Source organism: Phalacrocorax aristotelis, chromosome 12, assembly GCF_949628215.1.
Source record: "Phalacrocorax aristotelis chromosome 12, bGulAri2.1, whole genome shotgun sequence".
Lineage (NCBI taxonomy): Eukaryota > Metazoa > Chordata > Aves > Suliformes > Phalacrocoracidae > Phalacrocorax > Phalacrocorax aristotelis.
The window spans coordinates 2,044,568-2,066,347 of NC_134287.1; the positions used below are offsets into that span (position 1 = coordinate 2,044,568).

The 21,780-nt window shown below is 44.3% G+C and overlaps 1 protein-coding gene across 10 annotated transcripts in view; it reads right to left on the reverse strand.

Annotated features, from left to right (window-relative positions):
- The window catches only part of MARCHF8 (membrane associated ring-CH-type finger 8), a 94,385-nt gene that overhangs the window by 2,707 nt on the left and 69,898 nt on the right, over positions 1-21,780 (reverse strand). For 7 of the 10 annotated variants that reach the window (XM_075107650.1, XM_075107655.1, XM_075107651.1 and 4 more), the window contains 5 exons: positions 18,922-18,972; positions 7,877-7,956; positions 6,728-7,573; positions 4,646-4,826; positions 657-804 (listed from right to left, as the gene is read on the reverse strand). In XM_075107650.1, the coding sequence (XP_074963751.1) occupies positions 657-804; positions 4,646-4,826; positions 6,728-7,573; positions 7,877-7,956; positions 18,922-18,972 (1,306 nt within the window). The remainder of the gene's footprint in view (positions 1-656; positions 805-4,645; positions 4,827-6,727; positions 7,574-7,876; positions 7,957-18,921; positions 18,973-21,780) is intronic. The other 3 variants (XM_075107658.1, XM_075107659.1, XM_075107656.1) reach the window with 2 other exon arrangements.

Here is a 21,780-nt window from a genome sequence, read left to right on the forward strand (position 1 = left end):
GTGAAGACATCCCTGCAGTGGGGTGGCAGCCACTACATGAACGTGAGTGAGCCGTGACTCCTCGCCTCAGTTGCATGAATTGGAGTCCTAAGAATCAGCCTGAATTTCTTCTGCTTCAGGCACAACCACTCACAAAAATTTCTCCAGCCTAACATGGCTCTCACAGGAAACCTGTGCTCACAGATGACAGGCTAGAAAGTAAAGCCTGTTGATTTACCTCTAAGATTTGGGTTTAGGTTCCTCTTACTTCTTTTCTTTTTAAAAACTGTTCTGGTTTTGCTCAGTTAAAAGGTAGCCATAGCAGCAAATAAATGCTTATGTCCTTATCTGCTCAGTAAGTGTTCCAATTCAAAACTAAATTAGCTAAAGCAGTGCAATTTTGTGTCTGGCTACAGTGGATTAGCTCTCATATTTGTGCATTTCACAAGTGCAAACTAAATTGACTGAAATAGACTTAAAAAGCACCCACACATGAATTTACACTGATTTAACTAAACAATTCTAGAACCGTGCTTTTAAACCAACCCAACCTCAGGCTAAAGCTGACTAGTCTAAGTAGAAACACTACCTGCACACTCATGCTCCGCATCCTCTCTCCATTCAGGATAAATAATTATTCCAAGAGAATATTGTGGGAAGATAAGCAAGTAACATACCAGTAGTCTGTCCCTGTTTAATCTCTTCAGCAGTCCTGTCTATCAGGACATAGAGAGACCACACGACGCAGGTGATGGCGATGATATGGAATGTTACAGAGCACATGATCTTCCTCCTCTCGCTGGCCGTCATCTGCAGCTTCTCCCACTGGCAAGGAATCCAGAAGCAGAGCAAGAGATTAAGTGTTTATTGTCGTTACTAGAGACTCTAAAAAGAGAACGTCGATAAGAACAACGACCAGCCAGGAAAACAGTTTCCTCCTAAGATGGGTTTTAAAAGTCAGATGGCATTATTGCTCTGACCACAGCATGTGTGTGACCGCTGGCGGCCCGCCCTGGTGCCGGAGGGGACCTTTCATCGCTCAGCTCCGACCCAGAGCCCCAGCACAACGTCACGACACCCCGCTTACCCACGCAGGGGCAACTCCAGCACCAAGGGACCCTAACGCGAGGCCTTGCGAGGCTGCGGCCTCATCTGTTCCCCACTCAGCAGCAGGTACCCACTGCTGAGCCTTGTGAGCGGCAAAGGGGACCCTTGCTCAGGCAGGCAGTCAACAAAATACTGCCATAAAAGCGGTACATGATCCAACTGACCAGTGCGTGTGAGACGTCTCACGCCGAGCTCTGCTAGAGTCCCAGATGCCTCGGTGCACAGCCAAGGCTGTTTAGCTCTCAGCTCAAGGCTGTTGAGTTCTCACCTCCTACCTCTGGGGGCTTCATTCAATCTTCACGTACATTTAACACCACTTACAGCAGCAACACCCATATTTTATTTTCAGTGTTTCAAGTGCACTTAAATACATGTGCCCTAAGAATACAGAGTAGAACTGGGATGACAGCTTCTGTAAGTGAGAGGACACAGCAAATGATATCCCCAGACCTGCATCTATCAATAATGTTTATATAGCCCAAACAGAACCCACAAAGTCAGGTCGCTGTCATTTAGGAAAGATACAAAGAAAGTAGACAATTATTATAGATGCTTCTAATATGTAAGGAATTGTCCTAAAAGAGTTTTTGGTTTTTTTTTTGTTTTGGTTTTTTTTTTTTTTTTTTTTTAACCTGAGACATCCAGAAGCTTGCTTTTTTTTTTTTAATTATTTTTTTGGCAATGTCCCCTATGTATACAATTAAAGTTTTGGCATGTGGGATACACATCCCTCAGCCTAGCTGCTTGAAACATAGAGTTAAGATGGGTTTTTCCTCACACTTTCATAAAATATATTCTGGAGCACATAAGCTTCTCATATATAGCTACGTGTTTCTAGATGGGTGCACCTGACGTCTCCTAAAATAATTTGTAGAAAAAGAGGACTTTGAAAAGGATGACCTGCGTGGTATTATTAAGATCACCTGAATGATCCTGAATTATTGTTTCCACTCTTACAAATGCAAGAATGGTTGAACCCTGAAACAGAGACTTTGTGATCCTCTCCGTCTTGCCAACAATCAATCTCTTTGGCCAGTCCAAGCCACAGCTCCGGTTCTGTGGCAGCCAAGTCTCAACACGCAACGAGAACTGAAGACTTCCAGCAATGACATGCTGGACTCATGTCATGCTAAAGAGCTACATTCTTTCAATCTTCCTAGAAAAAGATGGGACAAAACATTCTCTTTGGGTGTTGTATTTTAGACAGAAAATTGCTTTTGTATCTAAACAAAGGTGTTTACTTTTGATAGGAAGTATAATTTATTTTGTCAAAAAGCGAGCATGAGCAATGTATTTGTGAATGCTTTCACAGAGCCACGAGGACTTGTGTTTTGACTAATTTATATTTCTCTTTTCTGTTCCACAGCTTGAGCTCCTCTGCCGGGCAACACCTCCTGTGAACTGCTTGTTTCACAGCCACCAAGCCAACTTGCAGCACCTTATCCCTGCAAGATATATGACTGCACAGCAAGAGAGAAGATGTTCTGCAAACTACGCACTAGCCCAGAGACGAAACCCAAATCTGTAGGTCCCTGCTGCCTTATTCCGATGACACAGAACGTGGCATTTCCCAGTTAAAATAGTCAGCAGTTCTGGGTTTTTGAAGTGTTGTCAAAACAAAAAATTCAGCAGAAAATTTAAATTTCATGTCTTCTTTTTTTCCACTGAAATTTTAAAATGGAGCATCCCGCTCTCGTCTCCCCTCGCCTTCACTTGGACTGTGACATGTTTTGTTTCTCACCCTATTCCCTTACTAACTTAGGGTTTGAATAGCTCAATGCCGTGATACAACCTTAAGATGCTGAGGAAGGTTAATTCCATTTCTACCCTACAGACAAGCACATACCCTATTATTCGTCCCATCCTGTTCATAATTACCAGTTCCAGACTGTTTTTGCCTGACTGACAGGATACCATAAAGGCCGAGTTGAAGATACAGCAGCAGCTTATCTTCTGGCTGCAGCTGACCATCTAAAAAGACTCTTTAGATATGTTTGAGCGGTAAATTCCTTCTTCTCCTTCTCTTTATGGCTCTGTCCCTACCTTCTGGCATCTGGTCCCTTTCCCACAGATGACCTGTTCAGATATAACTAATGATGCTGGGTGACTCATTTCTGAAGGTGCCCAACAGCCTTCTCTCGCAGGGCACAAATTGTCAGAAAATGTTTCCCACCCACACCAGGCAGAGAAAGCACAGAAAAAACAGAAGCCGACTGACGACAACAGCAACTCTTTTTACGTGGGATTCTCTAGCGTAATTTCTTTAAATGCCCTGTGGCTGGGCTGCGCAAAGGCTTGCCTGCGTAGATAACAGAGCCTATGCCGGTCAATACGGCAGCTCAGAGGTACCACATTTTGTGCCAACAGGGTACCAAGGCAAAATATGCAGTTCTTAGAAAGCAACGATTCACCGCAGTAATAAGCGGAGGTTGTCCTGTCAACTGGACACGGTAAGCTATGCACTTGGCACACTGTAGAACTCCGTAAAAAATAAGAGGTGTTTGAATTCTGCTTTATTTTCTGCTAGGAGTCACTTTTAGGAACTGGACAAGTTTTTCTAACAGTTTTCGGATGGCTGCAGTCCTGACCTCCCACCCTACATGACTTAGGCTCATCATAATTGAATTTAATGTTTCTCATTTATTCTAGGTTCCAGGCTGAGGTTATTGTTATTAACCACTTCCACTTTGGTAGATGTGGCAAGATTTGTCTGTGCTAAGAACACCAGTAACTTCCATCTCAAAATCCCAATGGTCAGGATCAACTGAAATTGAAAGCCTGGAGGATGTGGGAGAACAAAAAGGATACAAGTGCAAATCCAGCCTTACAATACAAGTAGCATCTAAGTACCTATACTTTGAAAAGTACTCTTCTATAAAACAAAAATACAGGTTCTAGCAACGTGAAGTACTAAAACCTAGTCATTCACGGTCTAAGAAAAGGCAAAAATAAAAACACATGTATTGGTAAACCTTCTACTTACACTGTAATATTTTCACTAAAATAGGTTTGATCCTTTAGAAAAAGAAAACAAGCTACAGATTTTAATGAGTTTACACTCAGAAAGTGTGATTTAAAGTATGTTTAACCTGAAATCCTCATATTTTCAAGACAGCTTAAAAGCCACGTGGATCTCAGAGCAGCAAACTAAAGCAGATCACGGTAATACAAAGCTCCATATTTAAAAAAGGAGAAAGTGGATAACTGCAGAGCAAATACCTTTGTGCATCACCCCTAAAATGTAATGTAAAGAAAAAAGTCAGGTTGCTACATGCACATACGTGTATATGTGTGTGTATGCATGTACATTCACACAGAAGCTGCCGGGCCACAACAGCTAACTCTCAGAGCTGGATACCACGGATGGTGAATATGCCAGGCTTGGTGTCTAATTTAAATCCTTTTCACCCATAAAAAACTGACCAGCCTGACTAAGGAGCCCCAGAAACATGATAAATATGTGGGGGGTGCTGCGGGCTCTCGGACAAGGACAGCCTTTTTTCAGAGTGGACCTGTGTTTAACAAAGCGTTTCCTTGGGGAAGCAGGTCTTGTGCCTACCTTTCGCAAAGGCTTCAGTTTTGTCTCCATGATGAACTCGTACTTGCACAGTTCACAGCATCGTGTATCTGAGCTCTTGATCCATTGCTGCAGGCAGGCTTGGTGCACAAAATGAAGACTTCCCGTGCAGTGACAGGGGGTGATCAAAGGGCTCTCATCATCTCCTTCACAGTGACATATCCTGAATCAGAAGCAAAGCTGCTCATTAGGAGAAGAGAAAGCAGAAAGGCTGTGGAAGAGGCACGTAATACCTGTGATCACACGTGGTTGTCCACTGAGGATCCTGAGACATACATATCAAAGGGATGTGTTCCATAAGGGAGCTAGAACTAAAGAACTCCATTGCTGCACAAGCACATACACGGGCACAAAATAATTGAGCACAGACACTGCTAACTAGACAGCTGCTTTCTAACAGAGGACGTAGACACACAGAGCCTGACAGAAATGCAGTATCCAAAAGAAAAAACAGGGTAAGAAATGACAACGCTTCACGTAGAACAACTGCACTTAACTGAAAATAGCATTTAAACAGATCAGACAGCACTTCCCAAGACAAAGTATGCACAGAGAAGTACGGCTACTCGTGGATTACGCTCTGAAACAGAAGATAAAACAAAATTCCCAAACCAGTGGCGAAACAGCCCACCCCAGTCTCACGAAGAGTTAATTTAGACAGCCTGAATTTTGCACAAGAGAAGTGCAAATATTTCTAGTGCCAACTGCTAAGAGACAGACCCACACTGCAAAGCTCCAGCACTGAATCTCCCCAAAATACACCTATTCTGAATGGACTAATGGTTTTGCTCTCCGCTTCTTACTTTGCAAGAGCTGCTAAGGAAGCATCGGCTCTGCAGAATTCCCCGTTCCCCTCCAGCCTAACTGTGCAGGTAGCAGAGACACCCGATACAGCAACCCCTGGGTTGCATCAAACAGCACTAAGTCCTTCTAACCATGTGGAAGAGGTCATGAATTGAAAGGGCGATGGTAAGGAGCTCAGGGAACGAATATGAGTTACCAAGCATGCGAGAACTACGTCTGGCACGCTGCCATCCCTGTCTATTACCGAAATCTCTTACTGATGTGTAGCGCCTTGCCTCTTGTGACCTTGCTGATAGCTGGCAAGTGGAAATGAAGGAGTGGGTGGATTATAACAGCATCTTGTTGGTGACAAGCCAGTATGGAACTAGATTTTGCTGGTGATGAGGGGGGAAATCAAGTAACATTGGCAAGCAGTAACAGAGCGAGCTTCAGAAAGTGCTGTCAGGGAGGAGGACGATTAGGACAGTAAAATGCTAGGTAGTGGGATGGGACGTTTGCGCCTGTACTTGGTGACTCCTGCTCCTCAGCACATTCTGGAGCTGGGGTGGGGCAGACCTGCAGACAGGTCACCATGAACACAGGCCAGAGCTGGCTGCTTCCACCACCTCTGCGTGATTAATCCTCTGTAGTTGGAACAAAGACACCCATCCTTTTGGATCTCACGCTACAGACATCACACAGGCCAACCACTAACACCCAGAGCTCAGACCCCCCCTTTCAACTAAGGCATCCAGAAAGCCCTTTACAAACAAAAGAGTGTGGTGGGATACAAACTGTGAGGAAAAAGAAAAAAACCCCATCTTAAGCTATATTGACCTGATCTCAGAAGCAAACAGTCTGTTTTCCTCCTCACTTCCCATCCTCTGACCAAACCAGCAGTGACTGTTAAGATGACACATTGCTCATTAAAAGCTAAGGCACGTTCACGTTGGCCTTTAATACACGTAGCTGATTCTCTCATATTATTCCCCGTTTTGGCACTGATAAGGAAAAACTACCGTCTCAGAACCCCAAACCTGAAACAAATTGCAAGAGAATTTATTTGACTCCAAAAGAAATTCTTTTGCTTAGTAGCCTTGTTAAGTGCATCAGGGTGGTGCAGGACAGCAGAGAGAAGGCTGCATGCTTCAAATCGCACATATGAAAGCAAGGCGACAGGGCGAAGAAGACAACAGAAACAGCACAAAGGCAGGGGAAAGCAGAACGGTCACCACCGCACATGGCAGGGCTTGAAGGTAGGCGGTTCTCTGGTAAACCAACCTGCAGGTGTCCCCCGATGTGGACACGGGGGAGAGAGGGGGGAATTTTTCTGAGAGGGGGGAAGGGCAGTCAAGGTCACTGTCCTTCTCAACTGAACAGAGTGGTGCCCGCTGCTCTTTTGTTTTCAATTTCACTGAGGTGCTGTCCTCAAAGACGTCATCGTCTCCCATATCATCGGAGCAAAAGTCTGTGCTTTCCACCAGCACGCTGGAGGATTTCTCAGCTTGGAAGTGACTGGAATAGCTCTCCAGTTCATGGAACTTATGCAGGCTGCTGGTGCTGGAGGTGTGGGAGAAGGAAAAAAGGTAACGCAACAGTTTTTTGCTCCTTGAGGTGTCATGGTCCACTTTGTCCTCCAGCAAGGGGATATGTACAGCACTGTGGTTCTCTGCTCCTCCCGACGCGTTCGAGTAGTTGGAAAGGGAAGGGATGTAGGAGTGTTTAGAATTGCTAAAAGAAAGAGGCCTGAGATTCAGCGGTTTCCTCTCTTTAAGATGAAATTTGTTAATCCTTAAACACTGCTCTTGAGTCGGGGTCAATTTGCCTTCCGAGCGCGTTCGCTCCACATAGTCAAAGCACTCGCTGGTGCTCTGCGCCTTCTGGTCCACGTCATTGAGGGACTTGGAGAATTTCAGAGTGCGGGTGGGCTTTACATTCTTAGCAGACCTGAGCGCCTGGCCCCGATCCTGCCCACGGGAGTTTCTCTTTGCTGCGTGTAACGTGTCCTGACAGATTACTGTCACAGTGACCCCTTGTGTCAGAGGGCTCTGGCAGTGAGGATTTTTCAGGACAACAGCAGACTGCACTGGACTGTGATGACAACACTCAGAAAACACTGCACTGGAACTGCATGCAGAACAGTGGAATAAAAGCACAGAAAGTAAAAAACAATTACATAAGAGAACACATATAATTAAAAGTGAAGAAATGAGAATTACGGCTAGTGTGGGAACGGCAAACATAGCGGGACCAAACAGTCAGTGGGATTCAATGAAGCAGTGTTAGACAGCAGTTGAGTCAAACAAATGGAATGCTTCATATGGGAACCCCACATCGCTTCCTTCCCCGTACATGTGCTTTTTCAGTTTTGTTTTCTCTTAATTTGAACCTTGAACAAGCCTCACTAGCCATGCAAGCACCACACTTTACCTGCAGATGTCCTGGTTGGATGGTGTAACAGAAGTCCGAGAGAAGCTATGAGGGGCAGAGATAGAAGTTGGACTTCCAGCCTGCAGTGAAATTAAAACAAACAAACAACCAAGTCACAAGTCGGAAGAGTTTGGTACGCACAGCAATCATCTTCAGGGTTAAACGCAGCATGTGGAGTTAGGTATCACTCTACGTCAGATATTCAAGGGCTAGTTGTGAGAAAGCAGCTTTATTGTCACATACTAGAAAGGGAGGTCACACAGCCTCATCCTTGGAAAAGCAGTAATCAGAACAGAAACGTTTTCCCCCAAGGTCAAACGCGGCCACCTCTGGAGCAGAACCTGCCAGCTGTCAAACGCTGCACAGAACAATAGCTGAGGAAATGAGCAATGCTACAGTAATTAGAATAATTAGATGGAGGTGTGTGTATAGACTAGTCAGAATTTAGCTACTACATAATAGCTAATCATTCCACTTTTATGATGACAAGAGATTAGAGGCTTGGCTTTTTTTTTTTTTTTTTTCACAAGACAGAACCATCAGTAATTCAGTAACTCGGGCACTATTTGGAGACTTATTTTCTGTACTAGCATATGCACGTGAGCACCATCTGCCAAACCAGACCATTCCCTGAAGTACTCTTTGTACTTCGCGAGGCCTTTCATCCTGCTCTTACTCTGACAAGGTCTTCCACGTACTTGGAGAAGAGGTGTGGCAGCAGTCGCATTCGTAAGACCTAACAAGAGCACAGTGAGAAGTAGAGTAACTGAAGAATTCCGAATTCAGCTGAACTAACTCAAAAAAATAAATTAAGCTCTTGGCATATTAAACACTTAATAGACAAGCCTCTAAAATCAATATGATAAGAACGATCATTGTCTCAGAGTTGGGACTCGACGGGCTATTATTATAGGCCGTTTCTGCCGCTATATTCTGTGGGTCACTAACAGAAATTTCTCGACTCTTCCTAGAGGTTCTGGTGAGGAGACCACCTGCGCTGATAACCTTGTAATAGGGAATCTTTAAACCTGGTTCTCCCATGCTCCACAGCTGCCGGAGAGGCTGTGCTGCTCACCCACTGCTGCGAAACACTGCTTGCATTTCAAAATTCAGACAAGGGTTTACAGCTCTTCCTGACGTGCAGAGCAAAGCCTGAAACCCAGGAAGGAACAATGCAACCAGCAGAACAACGGAAGTGTCAACACCACGCTGGGCCGCACAAAAACCAGCACAGCCCCGGGCCAGGCAAGTGCACAGAGCCAGACTAGGAGAGACCTCAGGTCGTGAGAGGTGTGTTGCCACAGAAGCACGCTGTGCCCAGCCCTGTACTTCAGCTTGAGAGGCGAGAGCTAGCTTAGTCCTCACTGCTTGCATGATCTCTGGTCATGGTGCAACACACACACTACATCGGTCTCAGGTTTCTTCCATTCTATACTTAATTTATTAAAAGCTCCTGCGGTATATTTAAACAAGGCCACTGCAGGCTTTTACACTCTCACAGCAGAAGCAAGGTTCCTCGTCACGCAACATACTCTTCTTTCTTTGCAAGATAACATGGGTATACTAAGACATGTGTTACTTCATACAGATACAACCATCATCTTCCACGTTACAGGACTCATCTTTTAAGGTTTTGTTTCTCTAGCCAGCAGCGCTACAGAGTGCAATGTATCTGGCCTGACACTGGGATGTCTCAGGTGCACCGAGCCTGAAAAAACCAGGTATCCATTTACATCTGGGTCTGCAAGAGTCGAGGGTAAGACTCAAACACACACCTCTCAATCCACAGCATCCAACCCAGCTAGGTATGTGTACAGAATAAAAACCAAGAGAATAACCTTGGGCAGAAAGCAAACTGAACTATGTTATGACTGTGGCAAAAGAAATTAAAAGATCAATTATTGGCTTTATCCTGGAAACTATGGTTCTTTCCATTTTACACCACTTGCACATGCTAATGGTGTAGGACGCTGATCATACAGCGAGGTGAATTCAGGTATTACTTGGAAATTTGTTCTCTATTTGATGCTTAACCTCTCCTAAAAGCAGGTACATCCCTGACTTCAAATCCTCCCTTTTAAAAAGAGTTTGTGCAATTACTACTTTTTTTTTTTTTTAAGAAAGACTGACAAGTTAGTGAAAAGACCTGACACACTATAATCTGCTGCTATAATTATGCAAATGAAAATTAATGAGACTTAAATAATGAAGTCTTTAAAAAGACATATTTAGCAATCTTCTAAAACCAAAATGTTGAACCAGTAAAACAGTATGTTGCATTCTGCCATGGAAACAGAGCCATATATTGTTGGAACTGAAGTCACAAATCAATTAATAAATCTGTCTCAGGTTTTATGTTATGTGCAAATCCCAGAAGGTAACCTGCTTAGAGTGAATCCAATCTCTCTGCTCCTTTGCTTTAGCAATGAAGCTTTCCAAAAAGAGACAGTGGTATATATGATGTGACAGTCTATTAGCAGATGGCTAGATTCAATGATGCAAAATTTCACTTCCAAAACCATGTTACTGATTTCTTGATCGAATTGCCTGGCAGTAAGACAGCATCAAAGCCTCACCACTTGGGAAATCAGAAGGCTGGTACAAACAAGGAAGTGTGGAATTTCATTTGCATTTCAAGCTTACTACTCTTTCAAGATGCTGGCACGGTTCAGGACAGCTTGCACAAAAACCCATATCTGCGGTGCATTTCCTTCTCCTCCTCCTATCTTCCTGCTTCAATACAAGAGGTCCTTTGCTCCATCTTTATACATAATGCAAATGCAACCAAAAAATGAACGGAAGTTAACACACTTGGAAAGGCACCACAAAGTGGAACAACAAAACACTGGAGGAAGTTACGCCCTACCCTCTGTTTAAGCTAGCATAAGATGTGGCTACCACCAAAAGCCACGGTTCAATGAGCCTCCAGTCTCTCAGCCTGTCCTCCTTTCCTCCCACACTTTTTGCTTGTGGAACTATTTACACAGCTGCATTGCAAATCAGATTAGGATAGTGAGGTGAGGTAAAACTAACCACTTCTTTTACTGGGCTTGTTTACTGCCAGTCACTTCCCTAGCTTCAGCCGCTGGAGGAACATGAGCAGGTTAGAGCAATAGGCCTCGAATTGCAAGGCACAACTCACTACCAAGAGAAGGGCATAGTAAAATGCAAGCTGCTGCCCCAAGCCCAAGAAGTATGTTCTGCCAGTCCTAGAAGCAGAGATGCATGCAGCTGACACTCACCAGCCCATGCAGCTTGTCTGGGTTTACTGACTCAGATACAGCAGCTATCAGACAAAGAGGTGCCACAGAAAAGAAGAAACACTGGCAGCCTTGGGCCAGAACAAGGCAAAGAAGAGGCAATGCAATGGGTGAACGCAACAGAGAGGCTGATGCAGCTACTTTGGAGCTCTGACGTTGCTCCCAGGCAAGGCTCAGCTCTGAAGAGGCTGGGAAATTAAACAATCAAAGCCCTCACCATTCTGTAGCTTCTGGCACAACCACCACCCTTAATGCCCCAGCGGCAGCCTCCCAAGCAGTAGCGCCTTTGGTTGAACTGGCTACTTACAATGGCGACAGCACTAGTAGGTTTTAAAGCACTCCTTATCATAGGCGGTTTCACCATGCTTAGTATGGTATGGGTAGCCCAAGTCTTCACAGCCTGAATTTGGCCGTTCTAACCCCAGAACCACTTGCTGAATCTCTGTGGACTTTCATGCCCTTTCGCGTGGAGGAATATCACGGCTAATGACAAGCCTTGGAGCTATGTGCTAGTGAGTTACCCGCTACGACCAGACTGGTTGCCTAAGATCGCTCCGGACTAAAAGTCAATAGTTAGTTAATGGTGCATATTGACACTCCCATCTAATGCAATTCAGTGAGGTCACCGTGGGGCCTTCTGCACTGGTGTTCAGATAATCACAGCGACTCTGAAGGCAGCAATCCCTGGAAGGCTACATCTCTCTGGAGGGTTGCCATCAGGAAGAAAAATATATCCTTTTATATATATAGATGTGTGTGAGTATGTGTGCGTGCATATATATATATATGTACATATGTATATATATAATGTGCTGCCACAGCTGGTTGGTCTTATTCTGTCCCCACTCCATGAACAGTGTGATTCGTTGGTGAAAGAACTCAGCCTTTTCTGATTACCTGCCCGTGACTACATGCTGCACATCAAAACCCCCACCCCGTCTCAGAAAATAAAGTAGTCTTGGAAATGAGCCACAGTGAACATGTCAGTGGTGTGGGTATATTCCAGGTCACCTGCTTATCTGAGGTGGCACTTCTGGGTATAGTTGCTGTCATCTCACTCTGGGCTGCACCTCAGTACTAGCAATTATATCCCATTTTAAAGAACACGGCCTATCACATTCTAAAAACCTTATTAAATTATTCATTGACGGTAAAAACTTAGAAACAACCCCAGAAGAATTCTTCCACTGACTGGAAGTCTGAAGGAAGCAAAGAAAGGTTTTCCCCCATACCTGCAAAGTTCATCGTTTCTAGGTGCCATGCAAACCAATACTGTTGTCCTAGTATTTGTGCTACCAGGGCACCTAGAAGTCTCAGCTAAGGACCTGGAACTAACATCCTAAGCGCTATACACATGTAATAATGGAGCACACCTCTCCTTTGGGCAGATGAAGGGTTAGAGAAAAGAAGCACAATTTTAAGTCTTTTCCTCAGGAGGAACAGCAGCACAAGGAGCTTCAGGCAAATACATATTTAGCAATAGAGCAAGGAGCCAAACACTCCACAGCCCAGATTTCAAGCTGGCATTTTGACTGTGGGTTTGCCTTTATTTTACACTGTGGTGAACCCATTTCAAAACTATGCTCTTCTGCTGGGATTAAAAAATATAAAATAAGAGAGCGATAAAAATCCTAAAAGGTAGCTGCACCTGCTGTCAAAAAGACTGATGCTAAAAGATGTCTCCAGTGCCACTAGACCATTGCAGCAGTTTCTGTCTGCCTCCCTTCCCTGTAGGAGCAACAAGAGCAGTGATGCTTGTCTCCACTGAGCCAACTCCAGCTACCACCAGTAGGTGTTGGCGAAGCGGAGACATCTCCCACCACTGCCCTGGAGTTGTCCTGTCCCAAGGACAACCAGCAATCGAGGTCCACTGCCTTCCGTCATCTCACACCCGGCCCCAAGCAATCCCCCTGCACCGCGATGCTTTTTCAGCACCGAGATCGCAGTGCTGCTATCTGCAATAGGCCACTGGGGGTTTTGTTCGAATCAGATTTGTCTCTCCTGGTATTAACACATCACAATGACAAATGTGGCAGAAGCACATGGGAAAGAGAGAACCAGAGGGATGGTTATCACACCTTGTTTTTCAGAAGAACTCATTGCCAAAGAGCTATTTTATCTCTCTCACGCAGATCCTATTTAAATGTGTATTAAGAAGGCAGGGCTGCTGCTAGACATGGACATGGCAGACATGTATCTTGCGTGGTACAACTCCAGAGGCAGCGAAAGCCCTAGGCTCTGCTCCCTCCTTAGTTTACACGACAGAAACCAAGACCAACCACCCTTTACCTGTTCCTCTGGCAGGATCTAGGTACAGACAGCGATTTAGGAAAGAAAACAGGGATGTGGCCTTGTGAAAAAAAGCACCAAGTGCTACTGCAAGGTGCTCCATAGCTAACCTAAGCCTTCAGATAGGGAAAGGACATCTATGAAGAGACCCAGGGAATCTGACTCTGTGCCACCCCTGCCCCATTCACCTCCCCTCCCTTGTCAGGGGCAGCCCCAGCCCTGTCTCATCCACAGTGGCAAAATTCAGTTATCCCTGCTGTGCTGAGAAGTCCGGAGCCAGGGGACACATCCATCATTTCTCTTGAGCCCCTGGAGAACAAACAGAATTGCTTGGCTCCAGCCATCCACCAGGATGCAACATATTTGTGGTTTTACGCTTTCAGCAAAGTGCTGTATTCCACATCCATGCTGGCTGACGGCTCTCGCCGAAGAGCACTGCAGCTGTAAAGTTTCCACGGCTCATCTGTGGAACAGACGTGGCTGTTTCACTGCGCGCAGTGCAGGCCTCCAGCTGAAACAGCACGCTCAGGCAGCGGTACGAGACCAACCAGCCGCACCGAGTTTACTGACCCGACGCTTGAAATAGCCAGAACAGGCCACCTACGGACAGACTGGATGTTGTGAAGGGCAGACAGCCCTGCTGACGGGCTGTTTTTGAAAGATTTTCCTAAATACCAACATGGCAGGATCAAACATCAGAAACTGCTAGTCTTCTCCATACCAGACTCATGCCGTTTTGACTTCCAGCGCATACTAAAATCAAGTGTCTTTAGGTGGGATAAGATGCATTATTAGAATGGAGAGTGGTTAAAAAGACTGGGGGCGGGGGGAGTTGGGGAAGACATGGGAAAAAGGGATCTGAAATTTTCGGGATGATCAACTCCACCGTATAATTTTGGAAACAATTCGATAGCAACCAGCAGTCAACTGCTGGAAGTACTTTATTCCATACTTTATATAATGTATATGGCTATAATTAATATTATGTCTAGAAGCTAGGAGCAAAGCTGAAGTCAGCTTCCCCTCATTCTTCCTAAAGAAATCTAAAGGAAGACTCTGGAAGGAGCTCTCTGTAGAGATACAAGAGCTAAAGGCACTAGAGGAAGGAGGCTATCTATCCTTTCAAAACCTCCCCAGGCCTAATTCCTATAGCACAGGACCAATGTTGATTAAACCCAGTAACAACTACACAGGTGCTGCAGCGACAAGAACAAGAAAAAAAAAATGGCCCTTCAACTTCAAAATCTTCCTCAAAGTATACTGAATGGACTGGGGGAACAAAAGAGGAAAGGAAACTCCTGCAGGTTAGTCCTTCACAGAGTGCCCTCATACCTATATGAAGTACGGCTCCAGCCCCAGGAGAGGGAATTTATCACAGCGCAGGGAGACTGTTGCACTCCTTAGGAACACCCTGCATGAGGTTACTTGCTCGTGTGGGCGGGGAAGAGAGCATAACTTCATCTTCACACTATACAATTTCTCCTGTCTTTTCCTTTCCCCGGTAGCTCAATAGAAGGATTTTGTAAAAATTTTTTTACGCAACATCCCTTTCCCCACCCCCAGGTTCACGTACCTGAACAGAACACCTTCGAGCAGCAGCTCTTTTCAGTAAGCCTCGGTCATCTGATGGACTACAGGATAGCTAAGCTCTGTGACTGAAAAACCTGGACTGCTTTTCTACGGACGAATGCTCTCTGCATCCATCAAAGCTTCAGGCAACAGTGGATGTGTGTATTCATATGCTTTTCTAAATCTGTTCCAAGCTGATGAACAGCCCAAATGGATTTTAAATTTCATAGCAAGCTCAGGCTACCACTTCGCATCTGCACTGGCTGCCATTCAGCCCAAGAATAATTTAATATTTTACAGTGTGCTTCTGCTCAAAAGATAAAACCGTACAGGCCTTCAGAATTAGATATTTTAAGGAGTACACTTTTGATTCCTTTGCTGTGATCCCAGTATTAGCATTTTCAAAGTTTACTCCTTAGAGGGCGACAAAAATAAGACTACAAAGTACCCCCCCCGCTACACTAAAATCAGCCCTCCAGAGCAATCAGATGACAGGAACAGCACACAGATGACCTGAAGATATTTCCATACATCACACCATCAGTTTAAGGATATGTCAGACACTTTAAAGCTAAACAATGTCACTAATTTGAGAATAACAGTTTACAGACCAGCTTTGTTGGCGACCTCATTTAACCTGCTTGTAAGCACAATTCCTTTATCTGAGAGCAGAGGGCATGAATTACCACCACTTTGAAGACCCCTTTTTTAGCTGCTTTCAGTGACTAGTTGTGTTTTAGGGTCAATTTAATCTATATTTAGAGGACGAAGCTTCTATAAAGCTTAATTATTTCTCTGTGTGGCTTGTATGATGAAGGCACTTACTAGTGAAAGGTGGCTTCTTGGCAAAAACGCTGGCTTAGGGTAAAGAGTTGAGCTGTGGATCTGGGGGTTTCAATCAGCATCACTGTGCTTGTAGAGGGCAAGCTGGGAATCGGGCTGTGTCCAAGTCCCACGATTAAATCAATTCAACCTGCCTTCAACGCTATTTTATTTTTAATTTCAAAAGAAACATAGAAAAGATTCCAGAAATTCAAACATTTCAGGTGGAGCAGATTTAAAAGGGGTGTTTGAAATATACACACCAAAAAAGCAAAGAAGGGCCTGGAGGAATGCCACAGCCCCTGGCGTGCAACAGACTGCACAAAACCTAATGGCACCATATGAAGATCCTCCTACATCTTTTTCCCTACTCCTTTTTCTGCTGTTTCTGGCCTCCATCCCTAGCCAAGTATTCAGGTGATTGTTTTTTCTTGTCCTGGCCACATGTGCTAGCATCTCCTCAGCCTCTCTCAGCATCTGCCTCTTGGAGAACTGCCTTTTTGCCCCTTCTTCCCACGGGACGGCTCCACCTGGCCCCAACACTTGGGGTCTATGTTTGGAGAGGTCCTGCTACCTCTACCAGCTGATCTCATTTTCAGTGGCACCATCTGTCTGCCTCTCTCTTTGATCACTTTTAGCCCTAGGGCATTGCTTTCCTTGGTCACACTGAGTAACACAGCATCCTCTCTTGGCTAGAGGCTAAGTTCTGACTCAATCCTTTCCACTCATATAGCACTGTGCAACTGAGAGCAGTGGAAAGATACACAGCAATAATCACAGTGGGTTTGTAATGACATATCAGCCCCAGAAAGGCTTTGAATCAAGTGTGAGTGCCAAGCATTTGTAGCAGATTTGCTATGTTGCTATGCTGTAAGCTAGATTTGGGTGGAAAAATAATAGCTCAAAGAGTCATTTGCAGGAAGCGCGATCATTATTTCTGTACACACACACATCAACATATCTGGAAATGCAGCATATAACTGATTAAATTCAACTTTGGTTAAATAGCTCCTCTTAAAATGGCATACTATCAACAAGCTCTGAGGTTTTCCAAAAGGGCTATACAGGCCGCCAAGCTCTTCCGTACTTTTTCCTTTGCCTTATTGGCAAGGTCGTTACACTATTCTAAACAAAAATAAAAGGCACTTTCCTACTAAAGCTCAGAACTAACGAGAAATTTTCCATGTTCTTAAGCTCCCACACAGCATCCCACTACTATAATCTTCCCTGTTTTGTCCTAGAAATGGCTTGCAACCGCCAACCACCTGTAGACTGCAGAATAAATTGTTGCCGCTTTGCACTGAACTGCCTGGATGTGGCAGGCAGTGGTTGGATGTACGAGACAAATCAGAGGACTGATTTCGCCGATGGGACTTCCACCTCTTGCCCTTGTTAGAAGCTATCTCCAGAGTGGAGTAAGTGGATCAAACACAGAGGCGACAGAGGAGCAGTAAGAACATCAGTACCTCTGGGAAGATCGTGCTTGCAACCAAAAAGTCTCACCCGCTGAACTGGCACAGCTGACTTTTGCTCCCCTTGAGAACTTTAGCTTTTGCAACACACAGCAATCATGTTGAAAATTTTAGTGTTTCAAGCTGAATGCAAATATTGATGTCTCACTTGCCAGTGCTCTCGGGGAGCTTTGCCAGAGTGCAAGGTCCTCCCGCTGTACTGCCACACTACCAGTTCTTGATAAACTAAGAATGAACTGTGCAACTTCGTACAGCTACCAAACTGCTGCTGCCAAAAGGCTTGTTCTGCTGAATTTCAGACACTCGGGGAAAAATACAATGACGCTTCATGATAAAAGTACCATCTCTGCTGAACAACGCCTGAAAAATCCCATCAATGATCCCTAAGAAGAAAAGATCCAGAGTAAGAAGGCACAGGCACAGTCCCAGTTTAAAAAAGCACAGATGAGAAGTTATCCTCACACGGTATTTATTTCAAAACCCTTTCTGTGAAGGCACATTTTCTGATGCTGAGTGCAAAACACAATCCCACTCCATGATAACAACATCAATACCTTGTGCAATGGACAGTTGCCCTGCTTGTTAAGATACCCAGTAATCTCGTCTTTCTGCTCTGAAGTGAAAGTCGCCTGTGCCCATATAAACCATAAATTCAGTGCAGCCACTGTTTCCGCTGCTGGAGATAGGCATGAATAGTTTCCTGTACCCTGAAGTACCCAGAATAGAAAAAAGGGACTTGAACTCCTCACAGCCATAATGACTCAGGCTCTCATTAGAAGTCACTATTACCAGTAACAACAACTGTTGCAACAAAGGGTTGAGGCTTATGAACCCCATGAAAAATACCGGTCAGCCAGCACAACCTTGCTTGCATGAAGGCTTTAAGCAATTGTACATGTCCAAGCAAAAAGGTCTCAGGCTTCCAGCTAATTAAAGATCTTCTGATTTGTAATGCAGAAGTAGGAGTCGGATATGTATTGTAATAAGTTATCCTGGACAGAAGATACTTCTTTCCTAATGGCACATCAAAGCAAGTGTGCTTTTGATGTGTCCATCGGCTATACTGGACTGTGACTAGATTGGGTAGAGCATCACGCTTCCCTTACAAGATCAGGGCTTGTAATAGCAAACACTTAAACATACTTACATAGTCGTGCCCTGATAACAATGCATTTCATGGCGCTAACAATAATTCTGTGTTGAAGTGACAACAAAATAACGTTTAACCACATATCCAGTACATATTAATGGATGCATGGCTATACATATCTTACAGAGAACATGACATCAGATAGCTTATGGTATGAAAGAATGTACTTGAGTGATGTTTTTGGAGCGATTTTCCCCCCAAGATAAGATCTCCGGCATCTGTCATCTATCTTGCTCCTACCAAGCTAAGGAGGCTGACAGCGTGAAAGAGAAAACCTACTGTAGCTTCTGTTTCATTTGACCTGTAAAGAGAGTCTGCAAAACACCAGAGTTCTAATGTTTCAGGAGTGACTACCAATGACAGACAGGCAGAAGAAGCATTTTCTACTGGTCACATCATCATGGATATCGCCCCAGTTTTGAAATGAAAGAAATCCCAGCATCCCCAGGTTTATCCAAGACTGAGTTATATGGAGGAACATACCTTTGAGATGTTACTAGAGCGGCTCACGGAATGCCCCAAAGCCTTCTCATTCTGAAAAAGGAAGAAGAGGATCACTGCAGCAACAAATCACATTTATGAGGATCTTTCAAAGCTGGTATTAGAAACCAAATTCCACGGAGAAAGTCTTACAGCTGTGGCTTTTAAGGATGTTGTGTCTATTGACTTCAGCCTGATTTACCACAATGACTAAATTGCTTTGTTTGCTTAACAAGATATTACCTTGCAGAAAATCATATAGGCAAGACAAGTACAAACTGAAATACCAGAACAATGCTTTCTTCTCTCTAGGAACACTGTGAAGCCCCTTCCTCAGATGGCATCCATTTTGGAAAGGATATTTCTCAGCCCTGCCTCATCTACATCCAAAGGAAAACATCCAACCACTGAAACTAAAAGCTCTTGCTTACAGAAAAACTGAAGCATCACAGTGATGTCCAGAAACAATTGTGAATAACCACAGGCATGACATTTCATGAGACGAAGCAGAATTACTGAGGAACTTCCTATTTACCACAGAACTTGGAATTAAACTGGAAGTATCATACAAGATGGAAACGGAGAAGCTGCAGTTCTCAAAACTTAAATCAGTGGTGAATGTATCTGTTACTCACTTTTCATTGCGCAGACCCCGACTAATAAGGATGACACTCTTATCTCCCACCAAAATAAACTGTAAGTTTCACCAAGATACTTCAATCTTTAAGGGTTCCCGGTTTCTGAACATCAGTTTACCATAAGTATAACCGGACATGATTGCTCCACTAGTAAGAGCCTAGAAATTGCTCTGCAAAGCTTTTCTAAATAAAACCCGACAAGACATACTTTCTTCTAAACAAATATTACAAACTGAAGAAGTCGTAAAGGTTGGTTACAGAACAGTATCTATGCTCCTCTAAGGCTGTAAAGCTGGGATGCAAATTGGTTTGAGATTTAAACCCCCTGAAAAACAGGGCAAATGTACTACTTTCTTCTATGGACTCTATCCTGGACTAGAGTTTCTAGAAGTGCATCCTTTCATCTGGGATTTTGGGAACCAATCTCCTTCACGTTTACTCCTGAAGTTAATTTAACCCGGCAGAGACACTTCAACAGCACCCTCTTTCAGTTCCCAGCGGCACCGACTGATCAGACAGAGCTTGAGATCAGAAGTCCTGCATAGATAACAAATAGGGACATAAAAAGCCTGGTCAACTGCAGTTACTCCTGGATCAGCTTGGATATAATACGTCGGTTTCAGACCTTCCGCCTGTTTGTTACGATTCAAGTGCCCTTCAATGACTAAAGCCTATGTCAAGTCAGCCCAGGTGGTTGAGCACCCAGATGCTACACCCGTGCTTTGAGATCTCCACGCTCCCAGATGTTTCTTCCCATAGCACACACCCAGAACAACTTCAAAGCTTTGTGTTAAGAAAAGAGAAGGCAAAGCAAAAACTTCAGCATGTGCTTACGAAAGCAGGTAGTCCCTCCCTTATAACACCAGTTGCCTCTCAACACAGTCCTGGGCACCGCCTCACTTGATGGGTATAAATTGCACTTCCTCCCTTAAAAACGTGAGGAAGCATATAGAGTTTTCTGAAACCCTCTGTATGTAGGAGTTTGAGTGCCTAGAAGACAATAAAACAGCCTTTCAGAAGAAGAGAGGAGAAGCGACCAGGGAACCCCCCTCAATTTTGACTGATGGCCAAATTAAAAACCAGCAAGGATCAGCTTAAGGTCTGGAACAGTTCTGGCCTAAATTACCATGGGCTTGAATGCCAGATTTGCATGAGTTTGAATTTTGAGATGACTATGAGCTTTTGTTACATAGACAACAGTATTCCTGGAACTGAAACAAACATGTAAAGATCCCCAAAAATATGGACATAATGGTTATGTGAGGACTAACATTGGATGGAACTACTGCCAGAACCAGCATGGCTAAGAATTGACTCCAACCATAAGGGCAGGACCTAGCTAATTTCATCAAAGGCAGTGTAACTATAGCAACAGAAGGAAAAAAAAAGTTCATTGAAGCTATAGAAGACAGGAGGAAGAAAAAGGGGGCAGGGACACGTTCTCGAGCTAGGATGAAAAGTGACCAACAGAAACCGGCAAGCACAAAGCCTTGTCATTGCATATGCGTGAGATGTGGGGGGAAGCAGGCTGTGCTTGGCCTTCTGGGGACTCAGGGGAGGTAGACAAAACAAGGCGATGTGGGACAAGGGAAAGTGGTAGTGAAGAGCAGGACTCGCGGCCAAGAAGTCTGCCTGAAGCAACGCATACGACTCCACACAGGTGACAGTCTCAAATCCAGCCCTGGACGTCAAAGACTTCTGGGTGAAATTCCTAAAGACAAAATTAAACAGAGCAGAGGTTTCTTCTTGTTAACTCAACGCTCCCCAAATACTGCTGTCTAGATGAAGAACATGCCTGCAAGGGAGCATGACTGAACTTACACAGGGACCTGTGTTGCAAAGGATGTGCTAAAACTCCGTAAGCATAAAGAGCCTGGAGAACAAGACCTATTATTTGCGCAGCACAGTAAATGATGCAGAGCAAACTAGTCTTAGCTGCGCCACAGAAACTAGACGTTCTGCTCTGCTTCCAGAACTGATTTTATCTGATGGATGCCAGCAGCCTCTGAGACAGATGCTCATATTATCTTTATTGAGCTACTGTTGGAAACACACCTTTCAGAGGTTTCAGTCAGTAGATGACTGCGAACACTTGGTTTTATTATTGAAAGATTCTTTTTAAACAAAAAAAGTGGTCTTGAAAAACATTCCCTTAAGGGTTACGGACTGAATGCACATATATATTTAAGTATCGGTGATATTTCTGAGGGACTCCTAGACACCT